Source organism: Chrysemys picta, chromosome 17, assembly GCF_011386835.1.
Source record: "Chrysemys picta bellii isolate R12L10 chromosome 17, ASM1138683v2, whole genome shotgun sequence".
Taxonomy (NCBI): domain Eukaryota; kingdom Metazoa; phylum Chordata; order Testudines; family Emydidae; genus Chrysemys; species Chrysemys picta.
In genome coordinates this window covers 1,686,435-1,707,309 of record NC_088807.1, presented here as the reverse complement: position 1 = coordinate 1,707,309, position 20,875 = coordinate 1,686,435, and the positions used below count along the sequence as shown (strand labels likewise).

Genomic DNA, 20,875 nt, shown 5'->3' with positions numbered 1-20,875 from the left:
TCACTGCCCCAAGCCTGCAGCTCACCCTCTGCTCTGCCCCCTTCTGGCATCACTTGCTGCTGTAGGGTCCTAGTGCCCCCCTGCACTAGGGTCAGGGCAGGCTGCCCTTCCCCTGCCCTCGTCCTGAGCCTCTCCAATGCCCCAAACCCCTCATCCCCAGCCCCACAGCCCTCACCCCTGCACCCCCTCCTATCCCCAGACTCCATCCCAGAACCTGCACCCAGCACCCAAACTCCATCCCAGAGCCTGCACCCCCACCCCCTGCCCCAGCCCGGAGCCTGAACCCAGCACCCAAACTCCATCCCGGAGCCTGCACCCCCACCCCCTGCCCCAGCCCGGAGCCTGCACCCAGCACCCAAACTCCATCCCGGAGCCTGCACCCCTACCCCCTGCCCCAGCCCGGAACCTGCACCCAGCACCCAAACTCCATCCCGGAGCCTGCACCCCCACCCCCTGCCCCAGCCCAGAACCTGCACCCAGCACCCAAACTCCATCCCAGAGCCTGCACCCCCACCCCCTGCCCCAGCCCGGAGCCTGCACCCAGCACCCAAACTCCATCCCAGAGCCTGCACCCCCACCCCTTCCCCCATCCAAACTCCCTCCCAGAGCCTTAGGCAGGTGGGGGCGGAGTTTGGGGGGGCAGGTTTTGGGCACCACCAAAGTTTCTATAAACCTGCCACCCCTGGAAGAGGCAGAGCGGGGGGAAGTGGTGATGCAGCCCAGTGCAGTGGGGGGGCTTTACTGAGTGTATATATTTTATTAAAACCGCTTGGAGGAGGAGGTGGGAAGAGGCGGGGCAGGGGCGGGGCCTCATGGAAGGGGTGGAGTGGGGGCGGGGCCAGGGGCAGCGAGGCGGGGTGTCAGTGATGCGGCCCTCAGGCCAATGCACTAGTCCTCACGTGGCCCTCGTGGTGATTTGAGTTTGAGACCCCTGGATTAGATCATGGAGACAAGGGAGAAGGGGGCTGATTTAATCAAGGGCTGGATTTCCAGCAAAGACTTTGAAAGAGCTTTGTTTGTGGGCTTTGAGTTTTGTGAACTGACCCAAAACCCCGGGGGTTGGAGGCCAGCGTAGGTTGCACCTTGGGTGTCTCTGGGGTCCCTCCAGCCCACAGACCGATCCCGCTTGTTGATCAGCATTAAAGAAGCGTTCGGGTGTTTGCGGCTGTCCAAACATCACATAACGTACTTGCGGGTGGGTGGGTCTGCACTGGCGCAGGACGGCATGTCGGTCAGTGGCTGTGACGAGGTGGGAATTTCCTTAATGTTCTCTAGGACTACTGTACGTGCCTCAGTTTCCCCTATGCGTGGCACAAGTACAGGTGGCAGGACAAGGGGGTGTGATCATTGCAGAGACCTCTGGAGGGCAGGTCTGACTACCGGCTGGCTCTCTGGACCCAGACAATGGCCAGGCCCATCCGCTGCCAGGAGCCGTCGGAGAACAAAGATAGAGGTGGAGGCCAGGGGAGCGGTTTGGCCGGGAAAGAGGCAAAGGATGGAGGAGGGGAACTGATAAACCTTCTGTTTTACACACTGACTGCGGAGTTGGGGTGCAGGGCACCTTTGGGGGGGGGGGCGTAGAAGCTTCCCCAGGTGGCCCATCCGGGGGGCCTCCCTGCGGGGCTGAATGTGCCGAGGTCAGAGCCAGGAGGTGCTGGATCCAAGGAGGCTTGCCCTGGTGCCAGGGGCCCCGAGGGGTGATCTCGCCCGGGCTTGGCTGGCACAAGGACGGCCACAGCTTCCTTTCGCCGGGCAGTGCCAACCGTTCGCTTGGCTGCCGTGGGCACAAAGCGCTTTTGCTGTGTCCCAGGGGATGGACCCGGCTGCAGCCCGAGGGTGGTCCCACTGCTCCCGCGAGGACGGGAGCGCGTGGTTAGCCAGCGAGAGGGGTCCAGCATGGACGGCGGGCCAGGGGAAAGATAGTGTGTGTGAGTGAGAAAGGGGATGGGGGGATGGACAGACAGATGGGGGTGGGGGTGGGGTGTCTTGCATTCATTTAGCTGGAATAAATCAGCCCCAAGGGTCAAAGGTGCTAAGATGACCCTGACACTGTCAACGTCGATTAAACCAGGTTTGGGGGTTGATACGCAGGGACCTCACCCTGCCCAGCCCCCCCAGCAAACGCCATTAACACGCCTTTAAACTTTGTATTAATTAACGCTGCAGGAAAGAAAGAGAAAACAAACCAGTGAAAGCCTCTGGAGTGTAAAGGGTTGAATTAGGGTTTTTTAACCCTGACCCTTGGTCTTTGGTTGTTTTCTGGGGGGGTGGAAGATGGTAACAGGGTCTCCTTTGTCCAAGACTCTATGAGCGAGAGGGAACTTGACGGAGCCGGGCTGGAGTGGGCGTTGCTGCTGTTTTCTAGGCAGCAACATGAGACAAACCCACGCAAAAGGGGCCAGACCTAGAGGCTGGCAAAGGCCGAACGTGCAGCTGCAGCCTCAGGGCTGGGAAATCAGCCGCTTTGGGGCCTCACAAACTTCTGCCAGCTTCTGGTCCGGTTCGTCTTGTGAACTATGCAGCCTTGGCCAGCGAAGCCAGATTCTTATCAGCCAGGAGGAAAGGGAGAGGGGTGGAAAGCGGAGAAAAAAGGCAGGGAAGGAAAAGGACACACTGGGGAAAACAGAGGAGCGTCGTCTACACTTGAAATGCTGCCCCGGTGCTGCCAGCCCTCCAGGACTGTCCTGGAGTTTCCAGGAATTACAGATTAATTAGAGATCACGTCATGCTGTGAAACCGCCAGGAACACGGCCGGCCACCACTGGCAACCCCGAGCGATGCAGCGGCGATACTTGGGTGCACACACTACCTACACTGCTGGGAAGGGGTCTCCCCTGGGCGTGGTTAATCCACCGCCCCCAGAAGTGGGAGCTAGGTGGATGGAGGAATTCTGTCTACACCAGGGACCCGGTTGGCTTAACTACATTGCATAGGGGGAGTGGATTTTTCGCACCCCGAGTGACACAGCTGGGTTGACCTCGCTTTAGTGCAGACCAGCCCGGAGTCTCACATCCCAGGTGGTATCTGGGGGGGCGGGGTGCTCCTGGTCCGGTCAGGACGCTGCAGAGGCGTGAGAGTTTGGAGCAGGAGCCCCCATGGAGCAGCGGGGGGAAAACAACCGAAATTGTCTGAAGTTGGAGCTTGACAAGTGTCTGTCTGGGATTTTAGAGCGGGCAGGGGCTGGTGAGCAGGAGGGCCCCTCACTCCTACGTTCTTGCGTAAAGCAGTTTAAAATGCTGCTCCCTCCCGTTACCCGCCCCCCGGCCACGCCCCTGCTGAAGATGGGGAGCGGACCACGGACATCAGCCCGCCCTCGCTGCAGATAGAGGAGATACCGCCGCAGTGGTATTTTGGACTCCAGGGCTTTCTCTGGAAGGAGCCCAGACCCGGATTGTGTAATCGGTTGTGCAATCGCACCGGCCGCCGGCAGAGCAGACTCGATCACAGACGGGCACAGGAGAGGTGGAAGGTCCCAGCCCACCATGGATCTCCTGGGAGCCGTCGCCCTGGTCCTGGTCATCTGCCTGTCCTACCTCCTGCTCCTCTCCACCTGGCGGCAAATGCAGGGCCGGGGGGCAATGCCCCCGGGGCCCACCCCGCTGCCCCTCCTCGGGAACCTGCTGCAGGTCGAGCTCCGCGACATGCGCAAGTCGCTGATGAAGGTAGGTGGGCTCTTCCCGGGACGACCCAGGGCGCCCTGACCCCGTATGGGTGACCCCGCCCATCGATGGCCAGGGAGCCTTATTAATACCTTGTGATGACCTAGACCCAGGATAGCTATGGGGCAGGGGTGCTGTGTTGGGGGAGAAGAATTGGGGGTTTGAGGGGAGTGGAAGGGGAAGAGAACGGGTGGGGGTGAGGAGGGTATGGGGTGGTGTGGAGAAAGGGCAGGAGTGCTGCAATTGGGGGAGGGTGGGAGTGCTGGGAGGGGAGGGGAAGGGGCTACAGGCAGGGGAGAGGGGGTGCTCTGTATGTATCAGGGGGAGAGGCTGCTGAGTTGGGGGAAGGGCACGGGGATGCGTGTGGGGTGAGGAGGGGGAGTTACAGAAGGTGCCCTGTGTTTGCGGGACCGAGGCTGGTACGTGGGAGTGAGGAGAGGGCTCACGTCCGTCCCCCCGACACTCTGTCCCCCCGGCCCACACGGCGTCTCCGTCTCAGATCAGCGAGCGCTACGGCCCCGTCTACACCCTCCACCTGGGCCCCCGGCGGGTGGTGGTGCTGTGCGGCTACCAGGCGGTGAAGGAGGCCCTGCTGGACCAGGCCGAGGACTTCAGCGGGCGCGGGGAACAAGCCACCTTCAGCTGGCTCTTCGAGGGCTACGGTCAGTCGTGTGTGCGGGAGGGGAGCGAGCTGGGGGGCGCAGAGGGGGCAGCTCCCGGCCGGGGCTGCGTCCGCTCGGTGCCGAGCCTCTCCGGCTGGGGGGTGCCGAGCTGTCCTGCGACAGCTCAGGAGAACGAGTCCCGCCGCAGGGCAGATGGATGGGAAGTGGGACACCCACCCTAAACCGGCTGTGAGCTCTCTGCTTAGCGTTCACCCCGGATCGTCCTCCGGCACCACACAGCCTTAAGGTGGGGTCACAGGCAGTCCCCTGGGCTCCTCCGATCTAGGGCTGCCACCCCTCCAGGACTGTCTTTAATTAACGAGCCACGTGCCGAAACCTCCAGGAATACGTCCAACCAAAATGGGCTGCCCTACTCCAATCTGTCTCGCCACCTAGGTGAGCCCACCTTACGCCAAGAATCACAGCACTACTCAGGTTCCTCCCAAAGGACCCGTCCCGCACCCCTCCCCCACCGCCCCGTAGGTCTCGCAGCAAAGATGACGCTTGTAGTAAACGGCGGGAAGAGTTATTAACTAGGGAAAGGAAATGAGAGAGACACTTACAAGGTCAAGGCAGGTAAACGCAGAGACACACGAGGGCGTTCTGATTGTAAATTTCAAAAAGGGACAGAAATATCTAGTGGCTCCCAACCAGGGGGACCAGAGCTCTTCCCGGGGGGACGTCTTCTAGCCATTGGCTGAGTTTTACAACAGGCGACATAAAAAGCGCTAGCGAGGTCAGTACCAACGAAAATTTCGTACAACGACTTGTTTATACTGCTCTGTGGGCTATCCACGGAAACGTAAGTACCGTATTTATAGTCCGTTGGATTTATTTTATAACTACATGGGAAACATGAGCGAGTCGGCCAGTTTTCAGTAACCATGTGTCTGGTTTTTGTATTTCTGTTTCTGATTTTGTGAGCAAGTCGTTTTTAAATGAGGTGTGACGTGGGGGTGCGCAAGACAGACCAGGCTCCTGAAAGGGGGACAGTAGTCTGGAAAGATTGAGAACCACTGGGAGCAAAATCTATCTGACCTTTAGAGCTAAGCCAGGCTAAGCACTGGGGATCTTTTCTTTATGACGCGTGATCCTTCCGTCGCCGAATCCAACCAGCATAAACATCCAGTTCCTCCTGGTTCTTTTCATTCTTTTCCCCCTTTGTGCGGGCAGCTGCAAACTCAGGTGGTGGAAGGAATTCATCTGCTTGACTCGTCTTCTTGGAGTAGGGTGAGCAATCAGCCAAGTCTCTGGTCCTCTTTGACGTTCTGCCAGAGTCCGTCTTTTTGTCGATGGGCCTTGCAGGCGGGGCAGGACATAGGCCTTCTGGGAGAGATCGGCACTGTCTCTCTCCTGTCTGGAGATTTGCAGTCCCAGCCGCTTAGAATACAAACACTTCCATAGTGCCGTACACCCTGAAACACAGCTAGTCCGGGTGACATGGAGGCAGGCAGCAGTTTACAGGGATGGAATAAAGTCGAAACTCTAAACCCATTTTTTGGATTCTAATCCCTATTTTAACAATCCTCTCACAGCTGATCCCGCCTGGCTCCAGCCAGGCAGTTGTCAGGGATCCACTGAGGCACGGGGTCCTTGGCATGGGGGGTTGGGGGGTGTAACGATGCTGCCTTTGGTGGGACACTTCTGAGGTACCAATTCAGATGGCTCAGAGCAGGGCCGTCCCAGCACACCACGGCACCAGCCAGACAGAGAGGACTTCGGTCTCACCCCACTGGCTACCCACACGTCACACAAGCAATTCCCTCAGACACTCCAGTTTCCCAGTATTACCACCAGTGCCACTCGTTATGGGGACGAATGGTTATGAAAATCAATCCCCCAGTAAAAGAAAAAAGGTTCTCCCGATCCCAAAGGACCAAGCCCCAGACCCAGGTCAATATACAAATCAGATCTTTCCCACAAATCACGCTGTTGCCAATCCTTTAGAATCTAAAATCGAAAGGTTTATTCATAAAAGGAAAAAGATAGAGATGAGCGTTAGAATCGGTTAAATGGAATCAATTACATACAGTGATGGCAAAGTTCTTGGTTCAGGCTTGCAGCAGTGATAGAATAAACTGCAGGTTCAAATCAAGTCTCTGGAACATCCCCAGCTGGGCTGGGTCATTCAGTCCTTTGTTCAGAGCTTCTGTTTGTAGCAAAGTCCCTCCAGAGATAAGAAGCAGGATTAAAGACATGATGGAGAAGCTGCAGCAGCCTTTTATAGTCTTTCTCTTGTGGGTGGAAACCGCTTGGTTCTCCTGTGCAAGATCACAGCAAGATGGAGTCTGGAGTCACATGGGCAAGTCACATGTCCATGCGTGACTCAGTTTGCAGTTCGGCGCCATTGTTTACATGTTAGTTTGAACGTTCCCAGGGAAACTCAGATGGGGATTGGCATCTCCCGAAGTCCATGGCCCGTGAAGTGTTTCTTGACTGGGCACTTACTGAGAATAATCCTTTCTCAAGAAGCTGCCCACGTGCTTCGCTGAGGCTACTTAGAATCAAACACATTGAGATACGAGTACAGAGCCAATATTCATAACTTCAACTACAAACATGCTACACGCACACAGACAGCATCATCCTAACCAGCCAAGCAGAACCTTTCCAGAGACACCTCACTCCACAATCTTTGTACAATACTTGCTGCAAATAGATAACAGTGCTTGCGACAATGATCTATACGGTCCCAGGTTACGTGAGTAACGTCACAGGGTGTCTGGCTCGGCCGTTCCCCGCAACTGCGAAAATATTTGCCACAGATCAAAGCAGGGAGCTGCCTCCGACCTGCTCGAGACGCAGAGCTGCAGCTCTCATTGCAAGTTGGAGAGGGGGAAATAGGGACAATATTACCTGGGGAATTGCTGCACAATTCCCCACCGTGCACGTGTGAGTGCACGCCCAGGTGCACGCGCCCCCCACCACCGCCGCATTTTGCGGGGCAGGAATTGTCTGTTACGGTGATATGCTTGGACAGCACCCCGCGGCATGTACCGGTTGGGAAATGTGCCTTGCTCTCTCTGCCCCCCAGGAGTGATCTTCGCCAACGGGGAGCGGGCGAAGCAGCTGCGCCGGTTCTCCATCACCACGCTGAGGAACTTCGGGGTGGGGAAGCGAGGCATCGAGGAGCGGATCCAGGAGGAGGCTCATTTCCTGCTGGAAGCCTTGCGGGGCACGAAAGGTTTGTCGGTGCCGGGGCCAGGGAGTCGGGGGCCAGACCCCAGCTGGCGGGAACCGCCCAGAGCTCCACTGGGGTCAATGGAGCCAGACCCCCAGCTGGTGTGAACCGCCCAGAGCTCCATTGGGGTCAATGGGGCCAGACCCCCAGCTGCTGGGAACCGCCCAGAGCTCCACTGGGGTCAATGGGGCCAGACCCCCAGCTGGTGCGAACCGCCCAGAGCTCCATTGGGGTCAATGGGGCCAGACCCCCAGCTGGCGGGAACCGCCCAGAGCTCCATTGGGGTTAATGGGGCCAGACCCCCAGCTGCTGGGAACCGCCCAGAGCTCCATTGGGGTCAATGGGGCCAGACCCCCAGCTGGCGGGAACCGCCCAGAGCTCCATTGGGGTTAATGGGGGCAGACCCCCAGCTGGCGGGAACCGCCCAGAGCTCCATTGGGGTCAATGGGGCCAGACCCCCAGCTGGCGGGAACCGCCCAGAGCTCCATTGGGGTTAATGGAGCCAGACCCCCAGCTGGCGGGAACCGCCCAGAGCTCCACTGGGGTCAATGGGGGCAGACCCCCAGCTGGCGGGAACCGCCCAGAGCTCCATTGGGGTTAATGGGGGCAGACCCCCAGCTGGCGGGAACCGCCCAGAGCTCCATTGGGGTCAATGGGGCCAGACCCCCAGCTGCTGGGAACTGCCCAGAGCGCCACTGGGGTCAATGGGGCCAGACCCCCAGCTGCTGGGAACCGCCCAGAACTCCATTGGGGTCAATGGGGCCAGACCCCCAGCTGGCGGGAACTGCCTAGAGCTCCATTGGGGTCAATGGGGCCAGACCCCCAGCTGCTGGGAACCGCCCAGAGCTCCATTGGGGTCAATGGGGCCAGACCCCCAGCTGGCGGGAACTGCCTAGAGCTCCATTGGGGTCAATGGGGCCAGACCCCCAGCTGCTGGGAACCGCCCAGAGCTCCACTGGGGTCAATGGGGCCAGACCCCCAGCTGGTGGGAACCGCCCAGAGCTCCACTGGGGTCAATGGAGCCAGACCCCCAGCTGGTGCGAACCGCCCAGAGCTCCATTGGGGTCAATGGGGCCAGACCCCCAGCTGCTGGGAACCGCCCAGAGCTCCATTGGGGTCAATGGGGCCAGACCCCCAGCTGCTGGGAACTGCCCAGAGCTCCATTGGGATCAATGGGGCCAGACCCCCAGCTGGTGGGAACTGCCCAGAGCTCCACTGGGGTCAATGGGGCCAGACCCCCAGCTGCTGGGAACCGCCCAGAGCTCCACTGGGGTCAATGGGGCCAGACCCCCAGCTGGTGGGAACTGCCCAGAGCTCCGTTACAGTCAGTGGGGCCAGACCCCCAGCTGGTGTGAACCGCCCAGAGCTCCATTGGGATCAATGGGGCCAGACCCCCAGCTGGTGGGAACCGCCCAGAGCTCCATTGGGATCAATGGGGCCAGACCCCCAGCTGGTGGGAACTGCCCAGAGCTCCGTTACAGTCAGTGGGGCCAGACCCCCAGCTGGTGTGAACCGCCCAGAGCTCTGTTACAGTCAATGGGGCCAGACCCCCAGCTGGTGCGAATTGTCTTCGCTCTGTTGACCTCGACATCAGTTACACACGGAGGTTCTTACCTGTGGACTTTTGCAAAGATGGTCAGTGTCATAACGTCCACTGCGCCGATGGGGAAACTGAGTCGCGGAGCTGGGCGGGGCCCTACCAAAGGCCAGTGAATGGGGCTCTAGCCCAGGACTCGAGGTGTGGGCTCAGTTCCCTGCTCCGCCGAAGATTGCCTGTCTGACCGGGGCTTAGTCTCCCTGGGGCTCCGTTCCCCGTCGGATAGCCCTGCCCGGCCTCGCAGGCGGGCAGGGAGGGGAGGGACCGCGGCGGCCATGGGGGCAGACAGCAGCGGAGCCGCTCACGGGGGCTGGGCCAGTTCTCCCCCAGGCCTCTTCGTTGCCTCGACACGGTGCTGAGCCGGGTGTGAACAAGGCAGGTAGCGGCTGCAGGATCAGGACAGGAGCGACTCGGGGGGGCTGTGGGATCCATGGAGGTTAGACGGTCTGAGGCACAGCCCCCCGGCTCACCTGTGCCCCACCCAACACTGGTTGTACCCCCTAGGTTTGCCCTTCGACCCCACCTACTTCCTGAGCCGCACGGTGTCCAACGTCATCAGCTCCGTGGTCTTCGGGGACCGGTTCGACTACGAGGACAAGGAGTTCATCTCCCTGCTCTCCATGATGATGGACAGTTTCCACTTCACCGCCACGGCCTGGGGGCAGGTACGCCGCGGGGGGCGGGGGGGGAGCGCCCCAGGCCACGTCCCAGAGAAAGCACAAGTGGGGGCGTTAGCTGGCGTAGGAAAAAGCACAGCATGATTCTGGGGGACAAGAGTTTGAGAGGCAAATGCTGCAGCACGGAAACGCCCCGGGCATGGCGAGATGAGTTTCCTAATGCCCCCAGTCCTGCAGCCAGCCCCGAGGAATTCGTTACTGCACCGGGTCTGACCAGACAGATCACACAGCGAAAGTTTCAAAAGAGCCGGCTAAGTCCCTCGCCGGGCCATTTCCAGCGAGGCTGGCGGTAGGGCGGCAAACACTGTATCTCCGAAATAAGGGGCTGCTTTCATCGCCCCTCGCCCCATCCCGAGATTATTCATAATGAGCAGATCTCACCTACATTCGCCTGGAGTGTTTCTTGCTGCTGGGGACGATGGCAGACTGCCCCAGGGTTACCACTTGGCTGGGGTTTTACCAGCCTGCCTGGGGTTTTTATGGATTTGCCAGTTGGCAGAAAAATAATTTAACCTACTGGTTTGGGGTTTTTTTTGTTGTTTTTTTTTACATGGGTCTAAAGATTTGCTTTACTCTCCCAATACACCGGGCTCTCTCCTGTTAAACGTTTCTGTGCCCGGCTAAAGATGCTGCCGCTCTACCCACGTCCGCAGTTAAAGCGATCACAGGTCACACCCAGAGAAACGGCGGCAGCCGTCTGCCCACCCACACGCCGTGCCCCGTGTAGGCGTGCGAGAGAGGGAGGAGACGTGCGAGGCATATTGACTAGCGGCAGGTCAGGGCGATGGTGCGAGTGATCCTACTACACCCCGGGGGGGAAAGGGCTCGCATCAGAACCTGCACATTCAGTGACAGCTGGCAAAACGGAACAGCTTGGCAAAGACTGGCTGGCAAAACGTGGTGAGAAAACAAACATCTGCTTGCCCCCCCGGGACGTGCTCTCTCTGGAGGCTAGAAGTGGCTGTTGGAAGGCGATTGCAGAGTTGCCTTGTGGGTGGGGGTGCCGGGTTTTTTTTTGCAGTTCAAAGGTGGTAACTCTAGGCTACACCCCAGGGAGTACTGACCCTTCCCCCCCCACCAGACAGCCCCCCTTCCTGACCCTGGCCCTTCAGAGCAGCTATACGGCACACAGAGAAAGCAGGGAAAGCGGACAGGACCGTGCGCAAAGTCTGGAGAGGAGTGGAAAGATGCCCCCGTGAGTACTGGCCCCCTGCTGCTGAAACACAGGAGAGAAAGCATCCCGGACTGACTGAGTACAGGACACACCATGAAATAAGGGACATCCCTTGTAATACGGGGCTGTTGGGAACTCTACCGGGGACGTTCCAGACGACTGGCCAAGAGCTAATGGGTAAATGGGATGATTCGGGTAGTTATTGCCTGTGAGTCTGACATCGATCGCAGGCGAGTGACTGATTCGGGACTCGATTAATAAAGAATGCCAGGAGAGAAATGTAATTAATGCAAATTAATGTGGGTGTAGGAGAAAAGAGCCTGTCAAACTAACCTGGGATCTTTTTTGGAGGCGGTGACAAGTGTGGTTGAAGTTAACAGTGCTGATGGAATCTAGTCAGATCTCTATAACGCGTTTGACTTGGTACTGCGTGACATTTTGATTAGAAAACTAGAAAGCAATCAAATGAACACGGCCCGCATGAAATGGATTAAAAACTGGCTAACTGATAGATCTCAAAATGTAATAGCAAAGGGGGTGTTATCGTCGAGTGGGTCTGTTTCTCAAGGCCCTATGCTGTTTAACACTTTTATCAATGACCTGGAAGAAAACATCAAATCATCACTGATAACATTTGCAGATGGCACATAAATTGGGAGTAAATAATGAAGAGGGGAAGTCACTGGTACAGAGCAACACGGATCGCTTGATAAGCAGGGCACAAGCAAACAACATTCATGTTAGCCCAGCCAAATGTAAAGAGATCCAGCCAGGAGCAAAGACAGTCGGCCGTACTCATGCCATGGTGGGCTCTGCTTTGGGAAGCAGTGACTCTGAAAAAGATTTGGGGGCCATGGTGGACAATCAGCTGGACGTGAGCTCCCAGCGCGACGCCGGGGCCCAAAGAGCGAATGCGATCCTGGGAGGGACCAACAGGGGAATCACCAGTAGGAGCAGAGAGGTGGTTTTACCTGTGGATTTGGCATTGGTGGTGCGACCGCTGCTGGGATCCTGTGGCCGTGAGGCCCAGGGCCCTGAGACCTGCCCGGCCCAGGCTGCAGGGATGGGGCGGGAGAGCTGATTAACTAGGGACTGTCCAGACAGCCCAGGGATGGATGTGGGATAAAGAGCTAGAAGGGAGGTCCGGGGATGGAGGCATAGGGAGAGGATGTGTATGGGGGCTCTCAACCCACCCCGTGTTCAGCGGGCTCTCTGCTCTCCCTGCCCCCCAGCTCTACGAGATGTTCTCGGGCACCATGCGCTACCTGCCCGGCCCCCAGCGCGCAGCGTTCAAGCAGCTGGAGGGGCTGGAGAAGTTCATCGAGAGGAAGGTGAAGGCGAACCAGGAGACCCTGGACCCCAACTCCCCTCGGGATTTCATCGACTGCTTCCTGGTCAAAATGCAGCAGGTACCGGCAGGGGGGTTGCGGGAAGGTGATGGGGGAAAGGGGGGGCAGTTGGGGACCCCGATTGATGCAGAGCAATGGAGTCACGGCCGGATTCCATTCCCAGCCACATCCCCAGAGTTCTCACAAGCATCCTGGCATTTTTTTTCTCGTTCTGTTCAAGGAAAAGGAAAATCCTTCCTCTGAGTTTTTCCTGAAGAACATTGTTCTGACGGCGCTCAACGTCTTCTTCGCCGGGACGGAGACCGTCAGCACCACCCTGCGCTACGGCTTCCTGCTCCTGCTGAAATACCCGGAGATCGAAGGTAACGGGAAAGGGAGGACAAAGGAAAGGCAAAGGGCCGGATCCTCAGCTGGGGTAAATCAGCCAGGTTCTGCTGAGGGCAGCGGCAGTTCCTCCCTTTACGCCCGCTCCGGATGGGGCCGGACAGTCACAGCTCGGCAGCGAGTTTGTGTCCTGTCTGTGTCGCTCCGTCGTGAGTCAAAGGAAGCCGACGGTCAGGGAACGCCGGGTCAGCGCTGCTATTTCAGATTCCAATTCTAGGGGCTGGATTCAGATCTCGGTTCCCCCGGGGCTAATCCAGAGCCACCCCCTGACGACAGTGGGGGCAGGGCCAGATCCGGATCTCGGTTCCCCCGGGGTCAATCCGGATTCGCACGGGCCCCCCTTTGAGCTGTGCTGACGTCTCCGCAGAAAAGATCCACGAGGAGATCGACCGGGTGATCGGGCGGAACCGCGCCCCGAGCATGGAGGACCGGAGCCACATGCCCTACACCGACGCCGTCATCCACGAGTTCCAGAGGTTCTGCGACGTTATCCCCATGGGCGTAGCGCGCCGGGTGATCAGGGACACCCAGTTCCGGGGATACACTATTCCCAAGGTAGGCCCCGGGGCGTCTATCCCCCGCCCCGCCCCATGGCTGTGTAGGGCTGAGCATTGTCGCTTGGTCTGGATTCCAGCGCAGTGCTGCAGACAGGGCTGGAGCTCAGGACACCTGGGTCCACGCCTGTGTTGCGGGGTACGCGCACCCCGTCCTCTTTTCGGATCGTGAGACCACCACGATTGCAGTCTGCCAGACAACCCTAGACTGGAACGAGCCTGGCTCAGTGGCCAGAGTCAAGATAGCTGCCCTTGTGCTCAGGGCTGTGCAGCCCAATGGCCAGCGTCAGGGGTCACCATCCTGGGGCAGCCGGGGTAGGGGGGCCCGGGCCCTCCCTGCTCCACCGGGTCCCAGCCCAGGGCCCTGTCACTGGTGGGTGTGGTCAGCACCCAGTCAGCGGGGATCCTACCGCCACATGCTGACTTTCCTTGGGTGGCAGATACCGCTCACCCCGCCTCCCTGGGCCACTTCCTGCCCTGAGTCCTGACGCAGGGCCCCGTTCACCGTCGGGGGTTCCAGTGCGGGGAATGCACACCCCGTCACAGCCTGCCTCTGGGAAGTCGTGTGATCTAGTGGGCAGGGACTTACAGGACCTGGCTTTTATTCCAAGCTCTGGCTCACTGTGTGACCTTGGGCACCACCCCATGCCTCAGTTTCCCCCATGTGTCACATTGACAAATGGTGTTAATGATCCCCTCCCCATTTTCCTATTTACACCGGAAACACTTTGGGACAGGGAATATTGCTCACTCTGCACGACGCCCGGCACAACGGGGGCCCCCAGTCTCCATCAGGGTCTGTGCAGCGCCTGGCACGACGGGGCCCTGATCGCAGCTAGGGGGGGGGGGGTACCGTAATACACCTAATAATAACACTCATCCATGTGGATAAATACCCTTAGCCTGACTTCTAGTGCCATCTTAAACCCCACCCGGTGGGTACGGAAAGCCAGGAGGTTCACGCTGGGTACGGTGTATGGGCCAGCGCCGCTGCTGGTGCACATCAACAAAGCCACAGCCGGTGAGGACCTGGCCCAGTATTATTATTAGTTGTATTTTGTATTCCCATCGTGCCGAGGCGCCGCAGTCACGGACCAGGACCCCACCGCTCTCGGTGCTGTACAAATACACACAAAAGACGCCGCCCCATAGAGCTCTCAATCTCAGTGTTAATCCGTAGGGGCAGCATGGTTCCTGGTGAGAAGGAGGAGTCCGGACTCCTGGGTTCCCTTCCCAGCTCCGGGAGGAGCAGAGGGCAGTAGCTAGAGCAGAGGGCGTTGGGAGACACGTGCCGAGACGTGAATGTCGGATTGTGGCCTGACCAGGCTCCTGCAATTTAATATTTGCTTTTGCTGCAACTTCCTCCCGTGGTTAGAATGACCCTGAATTGTGCCCCAACATCCGCGCTGTGGGTTATCGGCGTTTAATCATCGCTGTTTGTCGCCTTCTCTTCCCCCAGGGGACGGAGGTGTACCCGATGCTGGGATCCGTGCTGTATGACCCCACACAGTTCAGCAGCCCCGACACCTTCGACCCCAGCCATTTCTTGGATGGGAACGGCCAGTTTAAGAAGAGCGACGCCTTCGTGCCCTTCTCAATAGGTACGAATCCCCCGCAGAGCTCGGTTCCGAGCGGCCCAAGCAGCGAGATCTGGGCCTGGCCCAGCCGCCCGCTGCTAGACCTCACCCTGCGTACGGAGAATTGTGAGGCCAGATCCCCAGCCGGTGTAAATCAGTGTCACTCCATTGGGGTCAAGGGGGCTGTTCACACACACTCCGGGGTAGGTGTGCGCTGAAGCGCCGTGGGGAATCGGGGCCTTGTGAGCTCTTTGGGGCAGGGACCGTCTCTCCCCGTGGGTCTGTCCAGCGCCTAGCACAAAGGTACCCTGACCTGGGGTGAGGCCGACGGACACATCTGGGGTAATTATTAGCTGTGTGCCACAGAACCGAGCCGAGCGGGTAATTCTTCACTGGCCCCTTTATCGGCGAGACGTGACCACGTCGCAAATTCACATCGATGTCGCCACATTGTTTGTGTCAGGAAAAAAGCAAGCCAAAATTCTGAAAAAGTCAAAATGTTGCAACCTTTCCTAAACCAAACATTTCATTTTTCAGTTGGAAACAACCTGAAGTTTTATCATTTCCTTTCACTTTCCCTTTTTGTAAAATAAAAAATGTTGAAAAATGATCAAAATCAAAGCCCAGGTGTTGAGTTTGTCAGTATAAACCATTTCATTTGACCCGAGACTAAATGTTTTTCAACCATTCGATGTGACGAAAATCTCGAACAATTTCATGTGCAGTTCGACCAGAAACCATTTTTTCCCCCCTGATAAATCCGTTTTTCTCCCAGCTGCAGTGCTTGGGGCAGTGGTTTTCGACCTGTGGTCCGTGGGCCCCTGCGGAGCCGCAGACCAGGTCTAATGTTTCCAAAGGCGTCTGCACCTCCATTTGAAAATGTTTAGGGGTCTGCCAGTGAGAAAAGGTTGAAAGCCACCGGCTTAGAGTTCCCATCAGGTCAGGAATTGACCTTTAACCCCTCCCAGCACAGCAGTGCCATGCGGCTGCCCCCTCTTCAGACCTTCATACGAACAGTGCCCAATTTCCCCAGCAATCGCCCAGGGCCGGCCCACAACATTTTGGCACCTGAGGCGGGGAGCTCAAATGACGCCCCCATGCCCCCTCGCTTGGGCCAAAACTTTGAAAGGTCTCAATTCTGCCTTCTTCCTGTTCTACTCCTCTCATGGTACTGCTCGGCTACCTACCCCAAGAAAGGAGAACTAATAACTTAAATGCCTTGTTCAGAAATTTTAAGTAACACTTAACTTTCAAACGCCCTGAACAGCAAATGTAACTTTTCTTGTCTGCATAGTAAACACTGGCATTTGTATCTGTTTGAATAATCAAAGTGGTGCTTCTGTGCCTTCTTGGTTGCCAAGATTTGAACTGCTTCCTGCTGAAGGTCCAGTCTGGGCAGCTCATGCTCTATTGAGATGGTTGCAAGGCCGACCAGCCTCTCCTGTGTCATTGTGGAGCGTAGATGTGTTTTTATTAACTTCAGCTTGGAGAAGCTGCGTTCTCCACTGGCAACTGTTACAGGAAGTGTTAGAAGTATGCGCAGAGCAACAAAAGCATTTGGAAAGCAGGTGGTCATCTTATTGTGCACATATATTCCAGAACAGCCTTTGGAGTTGATCCTGCTGAAATGCATCTTGAAAGGGCTTTCAGTTCATCACCTAAATCACTCACATCAATATCGCACATGTCATCATGTGTCAACACTGTCTCTAGTGCCCTGCATTGCTGGTGTAGGTCTTCTTCAGGTATAGTGAGGAGTTTGGGAATATCCTACAACATCCCAAATATACTGCTGTGTTCCTCGAGCTGCATGAAACGTTCTTCAACTGACTGTATTGCAACAATCTAGCACCTGGTTAGAGAATTCAACTTTCCATTGTTGTTTGGGGTCTCTTATGGGATTATCCTGTGCCTCGTAATCAAAATGTCGTCTTCTTCGGTGACTCTTGTATTCTTGAATGGGTGGGGAAATAGCTTCAGTGTGAAGTTCCTCTGCCGACTTCTGTGCACTCTTCAGAACGTTTTGAAATCCCTCATCTGACCGGTAAGACTGTAGGTATGACTTTGCTTTGTCCAGTTGTTCCATTGCTCCAGATATATCAAGGTCAACCCCTTGGAGTCTCTTGCTTACAACATTTATTTCAAACAGTAGGTCATGCCACAACACTAAGCCACACAGAAATGTGAAGTTATGTATGTTTCTGGTGATTCCATTTCCCTCTGCCACTGTTCTCCCACCAACAGTTCCTGTCATAGCATTATCCTCCATAATGGCATCATCTATCTTCCCAACTTGGTGTTTGATAGACTTTATCGCCTCCACTCAACTTTCCCATCATGTGGCACTCAGTGTGAGAGGATGTTCCCAGATGTTGCTTCAAAATTTGCCATCGATGAGTTGATGCCGAGAAAAATACATAGATGCTTTGAATTACATTAAACAATTCAACACCCTCACTAGAAGCTGATGCTGCATCATTGACCACCAAGTTCAATGAATGAGAACTGCATGGGACAAAAAAAGCCCGAGGGTTTAACTCTCGGATCCGTGTCTGCACTCCTCTGTTCTTTCCTCTCATGTTGGCACCATTATCGTAGCCCTGACCTCGCATGTCAGCCATCACAATTCCCGTATCTTCCAGCTTTTTAAGAAGCACATTTGTCATATCAGCTCCTGTAGTATTATCAATGTCAATAAATTCTAGAAAATGCTCTGACAGTCACCACTGCAGGGACATTTTCACTAGGTTCTGTTGTTGATACAAAACGCACCATTAAAGTCATTTGTTCCGTATGGCTGATGTCAGGTGTGCAGTCCAGAATAACAGAGTAATATCTTGCTGACTTCAGATATGCCACAATCTTCTGTTGGACTGTTGTTGCCAGTAACTGTCTGATCTCATTTTGAATTGTTTTTCCAAGGTAGTGGTGTGTGAACATTTCGTGGGTGGTGACTCTTCTTAGATGCTCCTGGAGTACAGCATCACACTCAGCCATCAGCTCCACAATTTGAAGGAAGTGTCCATTGTTTGGCACATACAGCTGATCTGAAGTGCCACGCAGTGCTAGGTTTTGGGTAGCAAGCATTCTCACAATGCCAATGAGCCTTTTCAGAACGTTTTGCCAGTAAAGAGACTCTGATGCAATCTTCTCTTGATGCTGATCATCTATGGTGGCCTTTAACCTTAGTCGCATCTCAAGCTCTTTCCACCTATGGAATGCTCTCTGGTGATTTGCTGCCTTCTCATGGCATGCCAGATTTCTAGCCAGATTTTCCCAGTCCTTTGTTCCTGTAGAACCCAATGTGGCTGGAACATTAGACTGGAAGAGTTTGCAACAAAAACAGTATGCAGCCCATTCTGGGTTTTGAGTACATAAGCCATGGCCTCTCCACTTTGTCACCATTGGGGATTTCACGCCAGTAATTTGTTGGATGGAAACTTCTATTTTCATTGTCTTTGGGGAACATGAAGTTTTTCGCTTGCTGTGGCCCATGCAGTACAAGGAAGTCCCTCAGGCCACTGCTCAAGTGGGTCCCCAGTCCTGGATCATCTAGACTTAAGGAACTAAACTCAGCAGCAGCTGTTTCTTGTGTCTCCACCACACTCTTCTCTGATCGACACTTTTCTTCAGGAATGTGCCTAGTTACATCCATTTGAGATGGAGATATGGATGCTGCAGTAGCTGCCAGGTCCCCTGCACTCTGACTAACTGGAAGATCAGGCATCTCCTCACCACTCACATCCTCACTGGGGCCGGGAGGCTCACCGTGAACATTCGTGTCTATGTATCTCAGGAGAGCTCCTTCCTGCTTAGATAGAAAAGCTTCCTTTGCTTGCTTGCTTTTTCTGAATGCTGCCCCAGAGGGGTGTTTTCTTCTTTCACCCCTAACTGCTGTTCTGTGCCAGCTATAGTGGCTCTCAACACTCAGTTGAAGGGGACAAATAAGCAGGCTGGTAGCAGGGCCTGAGTGAGGGAAGATCTCAGCGTCTTAAGGGCCTAACTGGCTCCTACTACTTCAGTTGACTGCCTGTTCTCCTCAAGGGGGTTCAGGGAAGCAGCAGGAACCAGGAAGCTCCCCGAGAAGCTGGTGTTAACCAGTCCAGGCTCCTGGGGGTGCTGGAGAGGTACATAAGAGACTCCTCCTCGTCTCTCCCCCTGCATCTCCTGCTGCTTTCTGTTATTCCCTCTCCCCTTTTCTCCTGCCTCCCTGTTATGTCTCTTGTGCCCTCCTTCCCCCAGCACCGCACTCCACCATCGCTGTGCATCTAGGGCAGAGAGAATACATAACACCCGCAGCAGACACAATTTTCGACACTCTGGGTCCTAGTGGCGCCCCCCCCCCCACCCCCAGTCTGGCACCTGAGGCAGCCCCTCCGTTCGCCTCATGGTAAGGCCAGTCCTGCCGCCAGAGCTCCAGACTGGGGCAGAGTTTTGGACAAGGGGTGAGACCCCCTCCCAGAGTCTCACCTGCCCCTGGCACCCTGCTGCGGCCGGGCCATGACGCCTCCTTTGTCTTCTCTCCTAGGGAAGAGGTATTGTTTCGGGGAGATGCTGGCGCGCATGGAACTCTTCCTTCCTCACCAGCATCCTGCAGAACTTCCGCTTCCGCTCCCCCGTGGAGCCCAAAGACATCGACATCTCCCCGAAGCTGGTCGGGTTCGCCACCCTGCCCCGCAGCTACGAGATATGCCTGGTCCCGCGCTAGCAGCCCCGCGGAGCCAGACGGGATTTCTGGGGGCAGCCTTGGGGAGGGAGGGGAAGGGAGAAACCTGGGGATGTCAGGGGCCAGAGCAGCCGGGGACAGCTGCTGGCCTGCTCCCCGGCTTACCGCGCTGCTCAGCGACCCACGAGCCCCGCTACACAGCATGAACATTTTGAGTGGCCACCGCCGCTGACTGGCTGCTGGTTTCGCAGTTTGGCTTATAAACCTGGCCCCCTGCAGCAGATCGGTGGCTGCCCAACGCATGCCAGGCCCGCAGCTGTGCTTGCCCTTGTTCCCGTCCCTCCTCCAGCCCTTGTTCCCGTCCCTCCTCCAGCCCTGCTCCAGCCCTTGGTCCAGTCCCTTGTTCCTGTCCCTCCTCCAGCCCTTGTTCCCGTCCCTCTTCCAGCCCTTGTTCCCGTCCCTCTTCCAGCCCTGCTCCAGCCCTTGGTCCAGTCCCTTGTTCCCGTCCCTCCTCCAGCCCTTGTTCCCGTCCCTCCTCCAGCCCTGCTCCAGCCCTTGGTCCAGTCCCTTGTTCCCGTCCCTCCTCCAGCCCTTGTTCCCGTCCCTCCTCCAGCCCTGCTCCAGCCCTTGGTCCAGTCCCTTGTTCCTGTCCCTCCTCCAGCCCTTGTTCCTGTCCCTCCTCCAGTCCCTTGTTCCCGTCCCTCCTCCAGCCCTTGCTCCAGTCCCTTGTTCCTGTCCCTCCTCCAGCCCTTGTTCCCGTCCCTCCTCCAGTCCCTTGTTCCCGTCCCTCCTCCAGTCCCTCGTTCCCGTCCCTCCTCCAGCCCTTGCTCCAGCCTCTGCTGCACCTTCTGCTCCCTCCTTCAGACTTCTGGCTTCAACCCCCGGCTCCACCCTCTGGCTTACGACTCCGGGTGAGCCACCGGTTCCAGCGCTTGGCTTCTGTCTCTCCGCTCCTGATCCTGGCTTACGACTGCGGCTGACCCCCGCCGGCGCTGGCCTTTGGCTTCTGTTCCTCCGGTTCTACTGACCCTTGGCTCGATTCCTGGAGTCCCCCCACCCTGCACCCAGCTCTAACCGGTGGGCCCAACTCTCCCCTTCGCCACTTGGCCGGACCGCTGGGCAACAGGGGATGGGGGGTGAAAGGCCCAACCGGTTACCATGTTGTGAATGGGACCCGATGGAAGACGGAGCCAATAGGGTCCCTCTGGCTGTGTGAAACGGCCATTCGGGGCTAGAGGGGGACTTAGGTTTCCCATTTGCACAAGTGGGTGGTGGTGGTGAGCGCTCCCCTTTTAAATAGACACCTTTTCACACTGCTAGATGGTCAGGGAGCACCACCCAGGCCTGTGCATTCGTATGGGGTGGAGATCACTTGTGAGGAGAGCCATGACGGTG

General features: G+C 56.8%; 1 protein-coding gene across 1 annotated transcript; it reads left to right on the top strand.

The window, feature by feature from the left end:
• The first annotated feature begins 2,400 nt into the window (after positions 1-2,400).
• Positions 2,401-19,653, top strand: LOC112060566 (cytochrome P450 2A13-like). Its single transcript, XM_065571491.1, is given in 10 exon segments — positions 2,401-3,662; positions 4,159-4,321; positions 7,356-7,505; positions 9,604-9,764; positions 12,183-12,359; positions 12,520-12,661; positions 13,051-13,238; positions 14,697-14,838; positions 19,343-19,388; positions 19,390-19,653. Coding segments are annotated over 10 exon segments (1,482 nt in total). The 5' UTR covers positions 2,401-3,482; the 3' UTR covers positions 19,523-19,653.
• Positions 19,654-20,875: the final 1,222 nt, after the last annotated feature.